Below are 15,962 nucleotides of genomic sequence, written 5' to 3' on the forward strand. Positions count from 1 at the left end.
AAAACTGTAAGCTTAATAATGGTGCATTTGGATGCATGGGTAGCTCAGTTGGTTAAGCATCCAACTCTTGATTCCGGCTCAGGTCATGATCTCATGGTTTGTGAGTTTGAGCCCCATGTTGGGCTCTGCATTTACAGCCTGGAGCCTGGCTGGGATTCTCTGTCTCCCCCCACCTCTTGAAAAAATAAATATTTTTAAAAAATAAGAATGATGCATTTAGGGGCGCCCGGGTGACGTGGTTAAGTGTCTGACTCTTGATTTTGGCTCAGGTCATGATCTCACAGTGAAACTGAGACCACCACTCCTCATTGAGCACGGAGCCACCTCAGAATTCTCTCTCTCCTTCTCTCTCTTCCTCTTTCCTGCCCCCCATCAAAATAAATAAATTACATTTTAAAAAATGGTGTATTTTACAAATGAACAAACAAACAAACAAACAAACAAAGATTTACGGGCACCGGAGTGGCTCAGTTGGTTGAGAGTCTGATTCCTGATTTTGGCTCAGGTCATGATCCCAGCTTCATGGGATTGACCCCTCCATCTGGCTCTGCACAGAGCATGGAGCCTGCTTTAGATTCTCTCTCCCTCTCTTTCTCTCTCTATCCCTCTGCCCCTCCACCCCTCAAAAAAAATAAATAAATTTGTGCACTTAATATGTAATTATACCTCAATACGAGTAAAACAGGAAAAAATAACCTTAACCCATGATGTCCTTAAACCTGATCTTCCATCATGCCATCCACTTGGATAGAGGACCAGAACTTAAGTGTCATCTTACACTTTCCTCTCTCCTAGCCCTAGCTCTCAGATCTAATTAATCATTATGGATTTTGATCTAGTAAACCAATCCAGCAGTCAGAAGAGACTTTCCCAACATTCAAATGTTTATGTGTATATTTGTGTTCAAAATCCTCTGACTGCTTCTTATTGCCTTTGGCAAAATGACAAAACTCTCTCACATGGCCTAAAGGTGCTACACGGGCTGGCACCCACCTCCCCCGCTTAATCCCACATCCCTCTGAGCCCAGCTCTCTGTGCTCAAGTCACACTGGCATTCTTTCAACCTCTCTATTCACCATGCTCCTTCGAGCTATAGGGACTCTGCAGACTGTTCCCTCTGATGAGAACACTGATCCTCCCCCTGGTGAACTCCTGCTCATACTTCAGGTCAGGTGTCATTTCCTCAGCAAGGCCTTTTTTGACCAGACCAAATCCACATAATATAAACTTTAATAAAACTCTGTACCTCTCCTTCTTAGCACAACTGCAATTTTTCACTTAATGGCCCAATTAATGTTTAATCGTACACTGTCCTTCCTCTAGAGTATAAGCCTCATGAGGACACGTAAGGTGTCTTGTTTTGTTCCTCATAATATTCCTACCATGAAAAACAGTGCCTGGTACATAGCAAGTATTTAAAGACTTCATTTTATTTGTTATTATTATTATTTTTTAAAGTAATCTCTACCCCCAATGTGGGGTCCGAATTCATGACCTTGAGATCAAGGGTCACATGCTCTATCGACTAAGCCAACCAGGCACCCTCTCAGCAGGTATTTAAATATATACTGAATAAGTTCATAATCAGCTCTTTGCTGCTTTTGATTTATTCTTCCACAGTTCTATCTAGAGATGGCCACAAAATGTTTGATCTTCAAATTGTGACTGTAGCACTGTCAATATTGTCATCTTTAAAAATGAACTTATTGGGGCGCCTGGGTGGCTTAGTCGGTTAAGTGTCCGACTTTCGCTTAGGTCATGATCTCGCGGTTCGCGAGTTCGAGCCCCGCATCGGGCTCTGTGCTGACAGCTAGCTCGGAGCTTGGAGCCTATTTCAGAGTCTGTGTCTCCCTCTCTCTGACCCTCCCCTGCTCACGCTGTCTCTCTCTCTCCTAGAAATAAATAAAAATATTAAAATGAATAAATAAAAATAAAAATGAACTTATTGCAGCACCTGGGTAGGTCAGCTGGTTAAGCAACCGACTCTTAGTTTCAGCTCAGGTCATGATCCTAGAGTCATGAGATCAAGCCCCTCATGTGGCTCTGCACTAAGCATGGAACCTGCTTAAGATTCTCCCCCCACAACCCCTCCCTCCCTCTCTCTCTCTCCCCCTCTCCCTCTCTCTCTCTCCCTCTGACCCTCTCCCCAACTGGCTAAAAATAAAAAATTAAAAGTAAAATAAAAGTAAGTAAACAAATAAAAATAAGTAAAAGTAAATAAAAATAAAATAAAAATGAACTTATTAAAGACTCAAATGATAATAAAGGAAAAATACAAAATACATTCCATAAGACATTTCAGCATTTTATAATTTGTATTAGACTGACCTGTTTTCATCAAAACCAAGAATAGGATCAGCTGTTTTTTGAGCTTTTCTGGTAATAAATAAAGGAGCAACTTTCACTTTCCCTTAGAAAAATAAATACTTAGGTTAGTATCAATGTTTATCATCTCTACCTACCTCCAGATACTTTCCAATTATACCTCTACCTTCTTAAACTTCAAGAAAATTAACTTTTTAACTTTAACGAAACTTTTAACTAATTTTTAATTTAAAAAAATCTTCTATATAATCATCTGGTCTCCCAACAGCATTATCAGAATCTTCTCGAAACTTTTTTAAACTCAGATTCCCACAACCCACCTCCAGAGAGTCTAGTCAATATGCCTAGGGAAGGACCTAAACATTTAAGAAATTTTTTAATTTAATCAGATGATTTTGATAATCAGGTTTGGGAACCTCTACCTTAACTGAGGCGAAATAGATGCAGTAACTTGAATACACACAATTACCTTTATAAAATTCTTCACTACATTACAACATATTAAAATAGAATTATGTAATATAATTGAAAGTTCAGATTTTAGAAGACAAGAAATTGAATTAAAATAACAGCATTCAGCTATTTAATCCCTCCAAAGCATTCTAATATTCGTCATAAACATTATCAGATCTAAATACCTGGTACATTTTTAGGATTCTTGTTAAGTTTTTTTCCTAGCACATCATTCAGACACTGAAGTTTCTTCTGATTTTTCTCAGGTTGCTTTAGAGAAGTAAGATCTGAATCTATTATTATTACAGAGTCCTAAGACAGAATAAGAAAAACATTTTTACAGAATGTTATACAATTGAGGTTTTAAAAATTTGAAAGGGTTGGGGCGCCTGGGTGGCTTAGTCGGTTAAGCATCCTCGCTCAGGTCATGATATCGCGGTTCGTGGGTTCGAGCCCCGCGTCAGGCTCTGTGCTGACTGCCAGCTCAGAGCCTGGAGCCTATTTCAGAGTCTGTGTCTCCCTCTCTCTCTGACCCTCCCCTGCTCACGCTCTCTATCTCTCTCCTAGAAATAAATAAAAATATTAAAAAAAAATTTGAAAGGGTAACAGTGCTAGAAGCCAGAGGTAAGCTAATTACATTAGCAGCTCCACACACCTCTTCATTAGACACTACCTGATTGATACAGAAACAATACATGTTGTAAATGACAATAGCCTGTGCTATAGCATTCAAGTTCACATATCAAAGAGTGGATTTACTATTAGCATGGGTTTTCGTTTTTAATTTTTTTTTTAATGTTTTATTTATTTCCAGGAGAAGAGAGAGAGAGAGAGACAGCGTGAGCAGGGGAGGGTCAGAGAGAGAGAGAGTCACAGACTCTGAAACAGGCTCCAGGCTCTGAGATGGCAGTCAGCACAGAGCCCGGCGCGGGGCTCGAACCCACGAACTGCGAGATCATGACCTGAGCGCAAGTCGGACGCTTAACCGACTAAGCCACCCGGGCGCCCCAAGGGTTTTCGTTTTTAAAGAAGCAACCAACAGACTTTATTCCAGACAAGAGAGTCAATATGACTGAGCTATACAAATTCTAGCTCCCCTCTTTAAGAGCTATCCATCCTATAAAGGTAGTAGATACAGTCTGATATGCTCTCATGTGGTCAGTACACATCTACTGAGCATCCACCATGTGTCAGGCAACATAGCAGACACAGACAAATGCAACAAGAGTTGGGTTTAAGGTTACACCGGGAGTTAGGAGACAGAGGGAGAGCAAGTTCAATCATAACACGGTATGTTGAGAGCAATATTAACTAAAATACAAAAAGCACAGAAGTAAAGTACATATAGGGAAGGAAACTACCTGTCTTGAAGGCATCTGTAAAGCTTTCAAGAGGAGGTATGAGAATGTTGGCAGCAATATTCCTAATAGTCAAAAAGTGGAAACAACCTGAATGTCTATCAACTGATGAACAGGTAAAAACAAATGTGGTATATCCATACAAAGGAGTATCATTTAGCAATAAAAAATAAATGAAATATTGATGCTACAATATCAATGAACACTGAAAACACCATGATGAGTGAAAGAGGCCGGGCACAAAAGGCCATATATTATATGATACCATTTACATGAAATGTCCAGAATAGGCAAATCTATAGAAACAGAAAGTAGAGGGGCGCCTGGGTGGCTTAGTCGGTTAAGCATCCGACTTTCGCTTAGGTCATGATCTTGCGGTTTGTGGGTTCAAGCCCCGCGTCGGGCTCTGTGCTGACTGCCAGCTCGGAGCCTGGAGCCTGTTTCCGAGTCTGTGTCTCCCTCTCTCTCTGACCCTCCCCTGCTCACGCTGTTTCTCTCTCTCCTAGAAATAAATAAAAATTATTTAAAAAAAAAAGAAACAGAAAGTAGATTAGTGGTTGGCTGGAGCTGGGGGAGGTGAGACTGGGAAGTGATATAGCTAAGGGAAATGGGAGTTCCTGTTGGTAATGAAACATTTTACAATTGTGGTGATGGAGTCACAACTCTGTAAATATATTAAAAGCCAATGAACTGTGGACTTTAAATAGTGAAGTGCATGGTCTGTGACCTATATCTCTATAATAAAGCTAGGTTTTAAAAAAAGAGGCAGGGGCTCAGTTAGCTGAGCATCAGACTTTCGGCTCAGGTCAAGAATTCATGGTTCGTGAGTTCGAGCCCTGCATCGCGCTCACTGCTGTCAGCGCAGAGCCTGCTTTGAATCCTCTGTCCCCCCTCCTCTCTGCCCCTTTCCCACTTGCCCTCTCAAAAATAAACAGACATACATACATACAAAAGAGAGGGGGCGGCATTTAGCAGGACTTAATGTTTGAGTAGGAATTCCTCAGGTAGAAGAGAATACTTGGTTTATGCATTTCAAGCTGAGACTACAAAGTGGAAAAAGTAACGCCTGCACCATTTGGGGAGAAAGGAATAATATAGCGTGACTAGAACAAAAAGTGTGTGGAAGGAGGAAAGGGAAGAGCTAATTCAGCCGATGAAGGATCTCAAAAGCCATGATGAGGATGCAGACTATATCCCGTAGGCAAAAGGAGCGAAAAGCTTTTATTTATTTAAAAAAATTTTTTTTAATCTTTATTTATTTTTGAGAGAGAGTGAGACAGAGCGTGAACAGGGGAGGGGCAGAGAGAGAGGGAGACACAGAATCCGAAGCAGGCTCCAGGCTCTGAGCTGTCGGCACAGAGCCCACTGCACGGCTCAAACCCACAAACCACGAGATAATGACCTGAGCCAAAGTCGGACGCCCAACCGACTGAGCCACCCAGGCGCCCCAAAAAGCTTTTAAAACAGAAATGTAAATGATATTCTTTCCACAACCTCAGGGTATCTTACAATTCTACCTATAACTTTATATGGCTTCCTCCTCCTACTCCACGCAGAACTGGACACGACTCACACCAATAAGTATTTCTAATACTTACTGCTGCTTCTGACAATTCTTTCCTTTCAGGAAGCGTCTGATGTCTAGATGAACGTCTCAAGGGTGTCACTATTTCTTCAGTAGTTTTTGACCTACTAATGTGCAAAGCTTTTGCTTTTTCAATCAGCTGTTTTGCTTTCGACACACTTTTTGAAGCACTACTTGCCTAAACAAAAATTTGAAATATTTAGGTCAGTGGCAAACATTTTATAAATAATAATAGAAAAATAATTATAAAAGGCAAGACTTTGGAGACAGTAAAAAAGGTTAGTGGTTGCCAGGAGTCAAGTGGGTCAGGGATGAACAGGCAGAGCACAGACGGTTCTTAAGGCAGTGATACGATACTATACATATGATACTAGGACGATGGGTACATGTCACTATATCTTTATCTAAACTCATAAAATGTACGGCATCAAGAGTGAACCTTAATGTAAACTAGGGACTCTGGGTGATCATCAAATGTGTCGATGCAGGTTCATCAATTATAACAAATGTACTATTCTGATACTGATAATGTGGGCGGCTATGCATGTGCGGTACAGGAGATATATGGGAAATCTCTGTGTCTCCCACTCAGTTATGTAAACCTAAAACTGTTCTAAAAAACAAAATCCAGGGACGCCTGAGCGGCTCAGTTGGTTAAGCATCCAACTGTTGACTTCAGCTCAGGTCATGATCTCATGGTTCGTGATATGGAGCCCCAAGTCAGGCCCTGCGCTGACAGCATGGGGCCTGCTTAGGATTCTCTCTCTCTCCCTCTTTCTCTGCCCCTTCCCAGCTCTAATAAACTTTTAATAAATAAATAAATAAGCAAGTAAATAAATCCCTTAAATATATATAAAACGATAATCATAAATCATATTAAATAAAAGACAAAGAAATAGTTACTTAAATCTTCCAAAGGAAATTAAATTACAGTGTGTCTAGTGTAATCAATATGTTTAGTGTAATGTGTCTACCTTTATTTCTAACTGGAAATTTCTTCAGAAAAATATAATTACATTCATGAGAAACACCCAGAGATGTCTGTATTAAATGTCCGTGTGAATGAGAACTGTTGGTTACGTCCCCACCATCTTCACGGCATCTACGCTGTGATTTTAGTCACCTTTAGAGTGAATCCACTGGAGAGAGGCTGAAAAGATAGTAAGTATGGAAAAGAGCACTAGATAAGAACCTGGCCTTCAGACCTGACTTTGCCATTGATGTACTAAGTGATCTGATGCCTTTAAATGTTACCTTCCAGACAATGTGCTTTCTATATTCTGAGTTCTATAGGTTTTATATTTAAAGACATCCACAAAGCAAGTTGCACAACAGTTCACATTATAAATTCCTTTTAAAAGTGACATATACCTATTTAATCGTAGGAAAAAGCCTAGGACATTAATAGTTTTAATGTAACTATTAAAAGTGGGTTACCCCTTGGGGTGCCTGGGTGGCTCTGTTGATTAAGTGTCCGACTTCTACTCACAACATGATCTCACAGTTCGTGGGTTCGAGCCCCACGTCAGGTTCTGTGCTGACAGCTCGAAGCCTAAAGCCTGCTTTGGATTCTGTGTCTCCCTCTCTCTCTCTGCCCCTCCCTCGCTCATGCTCTGTCGCTCTCTCTCTCTCTCAAAAATAAACATTAAAAAAAATTTTTTAAGTGTGTTACCCCTAGAGACTAGAAGTAGATAAATTTTTCACCATTTATTTATTTTTTGAGAGACAGAGTATGAGCAGTAGAGGGGCAAAGAGAGAAGAATTAACAGATTTGGAAGCAAGCTCCAGGCTCCAAGCTGTCAGCACAGACGCCGACGCAGAGCTCGAACTCATGAACTGCAATATCGTGACCTGAGCCAAAGTCAGACACTCAACCAACTGAGCCATCCAGGCACCCCTCGAAATGTTTTTTAAAAACTACTGAAAAGCATAGGCATGGAGATTCAAAATATATGTAAGAAGGTTAGGAAAACAAAGATTTGCTTCTGTATAGTAGAGTGATAGATTTCTGCTGTTCTACTAGCAAAATTTTTGGCAGGCTGATGGATCTTCAAGTTTGTATTCAAAATAATCCACCTAAATTTAAAGGAATAACTCAATTACTGAAATAAACTTACACAAAAACTATGTTTTAGTGAATGTGAAAAAAGCATACAAAGACATATTTTGGCAAGTAATTCTGCTGTAATCTGAAATCAGTTTTTTTTTTTCCCTAATAGTTTTTTTTTCCTGACAAAAGTTTTTAAAGGCTCATGTTTATAGGGGCGCCTGGGTGGCTCAATTGGTTAAGTGTCTGACTCTTCATTTTGGCTCAGGCCGTGATCTTGTGGTCGTGAGATCGAGCCCCATGTCAGGCTCTGAGCTGGGCGTGGTGTGGTGTCTGCTTAAGATTCTCTCTCCCTCGGCCCCTCTCCCCAGCTCTTGCTCTCTTGCTCTCAAAAAAATAAATAAATAATTTTTAAAAGTTCATGTTTACACAGAAAACAGAAAAATAAAATTAAAACCATCAATAATCCTATCACCTCAAAGAGAGTCTTCCCAGCCTTAACTCGGTTACTCCTGACTATGTTGGGAACTTCGTTCCTGAAGGCACCCCACTTTCTCCCTGTTTGTCAGCCTCCAGTGCCAGCCACCCAATGTGGCTTCCACTGCACACCACTTCATCCACTCTTAAAAATGTTCTCACCTCCTTTGGCTCCACTGTCCTTGAAAACAGGGTTAAATATTTACGTTATGAGTACTAAGCATAGTGCCTGGAATGTGATAAGCAGTCAAAAAAAAAAAAATGACAGCTGTTTAGTAACAACAAAAGAGGTAACAACGTTCTGTAACAGTGGTATTCACCCAAGGATTACATCAGAATCACCTTCCAGGCTTTGTGAACACACACATACCTGCACCTAGGCCCTGGAGAGAATCCAATTCTCTCAAGGTGTGGATAAGCAGATTATTTTGTAAAAGCAGCTGAATTATTCTTATATATCCTACCTCTCCCTTTAGGGTAAGGGCTTTCAACAGGGGAGTGATGTGCAGAGGGTGATGTGCAATTCTTTTTTTTCCTTCCCAGGGGTATTTCCAATGTGTGGAGACATTTTTGTCTGTCATAACCAGGAGAGCTGGACAGCTCCTCTTTATTTGTGGGTAGAGGCCCAAGTTATTGCTAAACATCCTACAATGCACGAGTCCCCTATAACAATGAATTATCCAGCCCCAAATGTCAACAGTACAAGCGTTTTCAGACCTGTCCCAGAGTTACAGATCCCACTTTTTAGCCTCTGATCTATAGAAATAAACCAAAAATTCAATCATGACCTATAAGCAGCCTTAAGGAAAATGATTACGATGTAACTCTTACCAAGGAAACTTTCTCTAAGTAAATTATACCACCCTTATCAATTGCTTTCATCTCACAATTAAGGTATGTTGACCACTTAATAAACTAACCAGAGGAACAGAATAATAGTGAGTAATAACATATGGCTGTAGTTAATATAACCAATCTATAAAATATGTGAATATTCTTTTGGCACATTATTTCTAATAGTAGTTGTTTCAGGAAACAGAGTACCCTAATATTTCAATTACCTTTCTAGTCTGAGATGTAAAATCTCCATCAGTTGCTTCAGATTTTTCACACCTTTTCTTAGATTTTTTCTTAGATTTTTTGGGAGTACTAATTCTGGTGAATTTCATTCTGGGAATAAAAAAGATATTCAAGCATTTTAAGATTATGTGTAAAAATTTTAAATAAGTATCGAAAAGAACCACCTAGGGCTCCAATTTATGGACAGTTCTTAAAAACAAAATACCCCCCATTAGTTTCAAACTACTGATTGAAAGTAAGCCAAAGTCAAAGCTAACCTCTTAGAAAATACAGACTGTTTCCTTTTAGAAATCGTAAAATTACCTCTTAAGATCACTCTTCCATTGATCAAAACCAGCATACAAGTATATACCTAACAGTATATGGCTGAGTCTCCCAAGAAATAAAGCTCTGACTTATTTTTAATCTCATGCTTACTAGATCCACAGAATTCAGACTTGAAAAATCTTTTTTCAAGGGATTAGCAACTATGAGTAAAAGTTAGAACTCATCTAAAATACATCTAGGGGGTGCCTGGGTGGCTCAGTCAGTTAAGCTTCTGACTTCAGCTCAGGTCATGATCTCATGGTTTGGGAGTCTGAGCCCCACATGGGGCTCGCTGCTGTCAGGGCAGAGCCTGCTTGGGATCCTCTGTCCCCCCTCTTCTGCCTCTCCCCCCTCAAAAACAAACATTAAAAAAATAAATCAAATACATCTAGAATTCTTCTGAAATCATGCCTGAATTTAAATGTGAAAAAATGAGCAGCATTTCTGAAACTGTTCTGTTCCTTAGCAATCAGGTGTTCTAGAAAAAGTAGTACTCTCTAGTGCTTCAAGCATTTTCCTTCTCAACTAATATATGGAGAATACTTAGAACTTCAGAACAAAAACAAAACTTTACCTAATAGGGCTCTCTGAGTCAGAAGATACTGTTATTAGTTCTGCCGTATATAAGCTATGCTTTTCTGGTAAGTTGGCTGTTTTGGGAGTGGAAGCCTTTACTGGACTATCATCTTCAGAATCAGTCCCTCTAATGACTATTGCGATAGGGGTGCTGCTAGTTCTTACAGATCTTCTGCTTGACTTGGGTGTGGAAACATTTTCCAAGCTGTCTTCAGTTTCGGCTTTAGAACGTATAACCTTATCCTTCACGGGTACGCTGGTTTTTCTTGAAGACTTCTTGTTACACGGAGAGGAAATCTTTAGAGGGTCATTTGCTAAATCTTCACAATCAAGATTTTCACTGTTAAATAATGTGTTTTTGAAAACCTCTGTTTTCTTTTGTCTTAAACTCCTTCTAAGCCTATTTTGATTCTGTTTTCCTTTAAAGGAAAAAACTGTTCCTTTCTTTTGAGTGTTTCCCTGTCTGCTTTCACCTGGAGTAGCATCAGTATCTAACATTTTCTTACCCTTTTTCTTCAGCTTTTTATTTCTCTCCTTAGGGAGAGTTCCTTTGTCAGGATGCGACTGTGAATTGCCATAATTTGAAATTATTTGAATATTAGGATGGTCCATGACTTTTTTAGAATTACTGTCTCTTCCCTCATCATGCAAAGATTTTTCATTGAGCTCTTTCTGCTTATCTGAAGACTTTCGCACCCCATTTTTAAGCACATCGGACGCTGGCTGCCTAAACGCTTTCATAAACTGTTGTCTTTCTTCTAGAGTGCATTTCGGCTTTGCGGCTTCGGAACTTCCAGCTTCCAACACTGCCAATTCTAATTCTTCCTCCTGTATAACGACGTTAGATTTTCTTTTCTGAACCGTCTGTTCGTTCTCAGGATCAGACAGGCTACTTTCCGTTTCCAGCTGCTTTTGTTTCAAGAAAATTGAGGGTATTTTCCTGGTCTTTTTGGGGGGGATGGGGTGAACTTGTGCAAGGACGGTCACTGTCTTCGAGCGCACGTGTTGGGAAATTTCACAGGTTTCTGGGTCACTCATACAACCACTTTTGACTAGATCTTCAACAGTTTCAGAGGGAATGCAAATTGCCACTGTAGAGTCTGGCAGGTCTACTTTATCTTCCTTGTGACTTTTTAAAAATTCCTCGTAGGAGACAGTTATTGTCCTATCATTTAAGCAGGCCGGATTAGCTATCTCACCCCTTGAGTCTGCACCATTTGCAGGATTCTCCATCTCATCAGCTACGAAAGGCATTCTCTGCTTCTGGTCTTTAGTATCTTTTTGTAGATTTAGTTCTTCTGCCAATGGTAAGCTTTCAGACAGATCTATTATATCTCTGTGCTTCCTTTTCCTCATTTTTTGGCAATCATTTTTTGTGACTCCTTGCTTAGGATTTACTTTCTTAGAGCTTTTTTTTGTGGAGGTCCGAGCGCTTGGCTGTTTTTTGATATCCTGAATATTTTCTGCAAGTACCTCTACACGTTTCTTGCAGAGTGACACAGAAGTGCTACTTTCCACAAAATCGTTATTTAGATTGGAGTCTTCTTTGCTATCGTCGCTATTAATTTCAATTGGAGATTCATTTGCAGCTTTAATATTATTTAGTCGATGAGACAAATTAACTCGCTTTCCTCTCTTCTTAAACTCTATATGTGAGAACACTTCTAAGGGTGTTTTACAGTCTTTGCCACTGTCGGCAGGCAATGGTGCCGATGACTTTGTCTTGCATTCTTTCGCAGATTGTGTCTTCTCATTTGTGGGGGAAGTCTTTCTAAAATAATTTAGGATATTACTGGATTTGGGTGGAGAGAAAACACAGTCTCCAGTCTTCCCTATTGGTGATAAATATTTTGTAATTGTTTCGCAGGAAGATCGGTCATCATCTTTCCTTCGCTTTTTGCATGCCTATCAATTTAAAAGAAAAAGAAAGCATTTATGTCAAGCAAGATAATACAAAACATAAATTTTAAACATGGACCTAATATTTTACCTAATTGGATAAAATAGGGAGGCTCTGTTAGGTAACAAACATGATATATATTAGAAAAGAGAACTTTAAAATTAAACCTACCTTCAAATCTCAATATCACATGACAAGCCATATACTTATCATTTGTGTATTTTACTTTATACGTACTATACTTGAAAAAAGTTTCAAGGCCACTATAATTACGTAACAAATGCGTTAATTTCTGTTGGCCTCTGTTTACAACCTTTGAATACTACCACCTACCCCACAAAATCTGTAATGATTACATAAAAATATGTGAAGTCTACATGGTAGCACCTTTACAAATATTAACTCCATTCCCGTTTTACTTTTTTAGTTAAAAACAAATTATCCAGTTACTGAGAAACAGTGAACAAACCTAGCATCCTAAAATTTACTAATCAAGTAAAAATTATGAAGGACACCTGCCACAAATAAAAAAAAAATCTTGGGGCTCCTGAGTGGCTCAGTCAGTTAAAAGTCCAACTTGGGTTCAGGTCATGAGCTTATGGTCCATGAGTTCGAGACCTGCATTGGGCTCTGTGCTGACAGCTCAGAGCTTGGAGCCTGCTTCAGAGCCTGCTTTCTCTTTCTGCCCCTCCCACCCCCCCCTCGCAAAAATACACATTAAAAATAAATTAATTAATCAAACAAACTCTTTAAAAAATAAGTAACAAATGGGGGAATTACACTTCTAGAAAATTAAACTGTATCACAAAACAGGGAAGCCTAGGTGGCTCAGTTAGTTGAGCGTCCAACTTCGGCTCCGGTCATGATCTCTCACACTTCATGGGTTCGAGCCCCTACATCAGGTTCTGTGCTGCCAGTCAGAGCCTGGACCCTGTTTGGGATTCTGTGTCTCCTTCCTTCCCTGTTCCTCCCCTGCTTGTGCGCTCGCGCTCTCTCTCTCTCTCTCTCTCTAATAAATAAACATTAAGGAAAAAAGAAGTATCACAAAGCTATCATCATTAAAAGCATAGTGCTAGGGGCACCTGGCTGGTTCAGTCGGTGAAGCATGCAACTTTTGCTCTTGGGGTCATGAGTTTGAGCCCCACGTTTAATACAAAGATTACTTTTTTAAAAAAAAGGCATGGGGGAGCCTGGGTGGCTCAGTCAGTTAAGCATCTGACTCCTGATTTTGGCTCAAGTCAGGCTCTCCTGTGTGATGGGGTGTGATCTCTATGTGACCGAGGCTCTGCACTGACAGTGCCTGCTTGGGATTCTCTCTCTCCCCCTTCCTCTCTACCCCTCCTTTCCTTGAGCATGGGCTCTCTCTCTCCCTCAAAATAAATAAACATTAAAAAAGGGAAAAAAAAAAAAAAGAAGAAGAAGAAGAGGGCCTGGGTGACTCAGTCAGTTGACTGTCAGACTCCGGCTCAGGTCATGATCTCATGGTTTAGGAGTTCAAGCCCTGTGATGGGTTCTGTGCTGCTGTGCTGCCTCAGAGCACAGACCTCTAAGACCTCTGACCAGCTCAGAGCCTGGACCCTCCTTCGGATTCTGTGTCTCCCTCTCTCTGACCCATTCCTGCACACGCTCTGTCTCTCTTTCTCAAAATAAATAAACGTTAAAAAAAAATTTTTTTTAGGGGTGCCTGGGTGGCTCAGTTGGTTAAGCATCCAGCTTCAGCTCAAGTCATGATCTCTCAGTTTGTGAGTTCAGCCCCGAGTCAGGCTGTGTGCTGACAGGTCAGAGCCTGGAGCCTGTTTTGGATTCCCTCTCTCTCTGCCCCTCTCCCACTAGAACTCTGTCTCTCTCTCACACACACACACAAATAAACCTTATAAAAATTTTAAAAAAAAATTTTAACGAAAAAACAAAAAAGAAAGAGACAACCAGGAAAAGAAATAAGTATCTACTTAAGAACTTGGCATATGAGAACAGTAGTATTCAAGCTAGTGAGCAAAGAAGGACTTAATAAATGGTATTGGGACAAATTTCTAACCATTTGGTTAAATATGAGGCAAAATAAATTACAGATTAAAATTTTGTATGTTAAGGGGCGCCTGGGTGGCTTAGTCGGTTAAGCGTCCGACTTTCGCTTAGGTCATGATCTCGCGGTTCGTGGGTTCGGGCCCCACGTCGGGCTCTGTGCTGACTGCCAGCTCAAAGCCTGCACCCTGTTTCAGTCTGTGACTCCCTCTCTCCCTGACCCTCCCCTGCTCACACTGTCTGTCTCTCTCTCTCTCCTAGAAATAAATAAAACATTAAAAAAAAAAATTAAAAAAAAATAAAATTTTGTATGTTAAAATGAAATGGCAAACACATCAGAAGAAAATGCTAATAATGAGTTGTCAGTATTATTATATTACCCTGACACGATGTCAAAGGCACTATGCCATAGGCCATGAAGTCAGGCAGATTTAAGTTCAAGTGCTGGCTCTGATATCTACTACCATGGGACCTTATGCATATTACTTTTAACTTTCTAATTATACAGGTAATGATACCTCAGCACAAGGTGGATATTAACCAAAATATGTGTGCAAGGCCCTCACCTTTGCAATACTAAATGGTAAGTATCATTACTGCGTAATAGGCGAAGCAGGGCACCAAAAGCAAAAACCTTAATGCAACACTTGATAAACTGACCACACAAAAATCAAGAAGTGTCTCATTCAAGTACCAAAAGTCCTTCTTCACAAACGAGAAAGCTGAGCAACTGCCTTGATTTAGCAAACAAGTAGCAGCATAACAACAAGAGACAAATGGACAAAAGTTACTCAATTCCAAAAACTAAGAGAGAGTCCTAGTTAAATAAGTAAACATACATTTTGGCTCAGTTCAAGGACACCAGTGTGCACATTTCGGTTAGAATGCGAGCTTGAGATGCCACTCCATTACTTGATGGCATTAGAGTGCCTATATAACTACTACTTACTGCATTTTGCTGAAATTTGGTGAATACATAAGAATAACAGCAATCCACGCTGGGACTTCTAACTGCAGTATTTTAAGCTCTGGAGTCAAGAAAAACTGATTTTTAATTACTTTGCTGGATTCCTGTAGTGACCATATAGGCAGTCATCCTACAACAGGCAAACGGATACACTACTTGAACTTAGAGATCTTTCCAACGCTCAAGTTCTGATTCCTTACCATGAACCCAGACTTGGTCCTGGCATCCTCTGCGACATTTCACCAGTCCAAAACATCAAGTTCCACCAACGCCTCAGGACCTGGGGACTGGTCGCGGTATCTTTAAAATCCCGACTTTCCTGGCCCCGCAATCATCTCACAATCTCGATGTTTGTCAGTACCTATCACGACTTTAGGAAGCGACACACTCCAGCAATTGTCGTACACAATGTCACTGCTGGGGTTTCCCCTCCCGGGTCCAAAGTTGGGATCGCTTTCACCCACTTGCTACAAGACGGAGATTCTCTAGCTCACCTCAATCTCGTAGTCCTTCACCGGAGGGGGAGCAGCTGCCGCCGCCATGGCCAGGACCCCCACCATGCTCCCTGCCTCCCGGAATGCCGGCTCCTACGGCGTCGAGCGGCCGGGCCCCGCCAGCCCGGAGGCCATGGAGGCGGCCGGCCCCCGAAGAGGCAGCAGCCGGGCCCTGGGGTCCGTCTCCGGCTCCCCCGCGCCCACCCGCCTGGAGCGGTCGCCGAGGCTGGGCCCAGCTCAGCCGAGTCGAACGCGGGAAGAGGCGGTAAGAAAGCGCGGGCAGCGAGGAACCCGGGGCGCGGCCGGCGAGCGCAGGGTGCCCTCGACACAGGCGCCCCAGGCTAAGCGCCTGGGACCGCGACCCCGGCTGGG

The 15,962-nt window shown here is 41.1% G+C and overlaps 1 protein-coding gene across 2 annotated transcripts in view; it reads right to left on the reverse strand.

The window, feature by feature from the left end:
• ATAD5 (ATPase family AAA domain containing 5) overlaps positions 1–15,962 on the reverse strand; it is a 44,092-nt gene extending 28,130 nt beyond the window's left edge. For both annotated transcript variants that reach the window (XM_039252124.1, XM_039252118.1), the window contains exons 1-6: positions 15,591–15,962; positions 10,206–12,112; positions 9,307–9,415; positions 5,735–5,899; positions 2,964–3,090; positions 2,329–2,410 (exon numbers count right to left, since the gene is read on the reverse strand). In XM_039252124.1, coding sequence (XP_039108055.1) covers positions 2,329–2,410; positions 2,964–3,090; positions 5,735–5,899; positions 9,307–9,415; positions 10,206–12,112; positions 15,591–15,656 — 2,456 coding nt within the window. In that variant the 5' untranslated portion in view covers positions 15,657–15,962. The remainder of the gene's footprint in view (positions 1–2,328; positions 2,411–2,963; positions 3,091–5,734; positions 5,900–9,306; positions 9,416–10,205; positions 12,113–15,590) is intronic.

Source organism: Hyaena hyaena, unplaced genomic scaffold (genome assembly GCF_003009895.1).
Source record: "Hyaena hyaena isolate Hyena2069 unplaced genomic scaffold, ASM300989v1 scaffold_10, whole genome shotgun sequence".
Classification (NCBI taxonomy): Eukaryota; Metazoa; Chordata; class Mammalia; order Carnivora; family Hyaenidae; genus Hyaena; species Hyaena hyaena.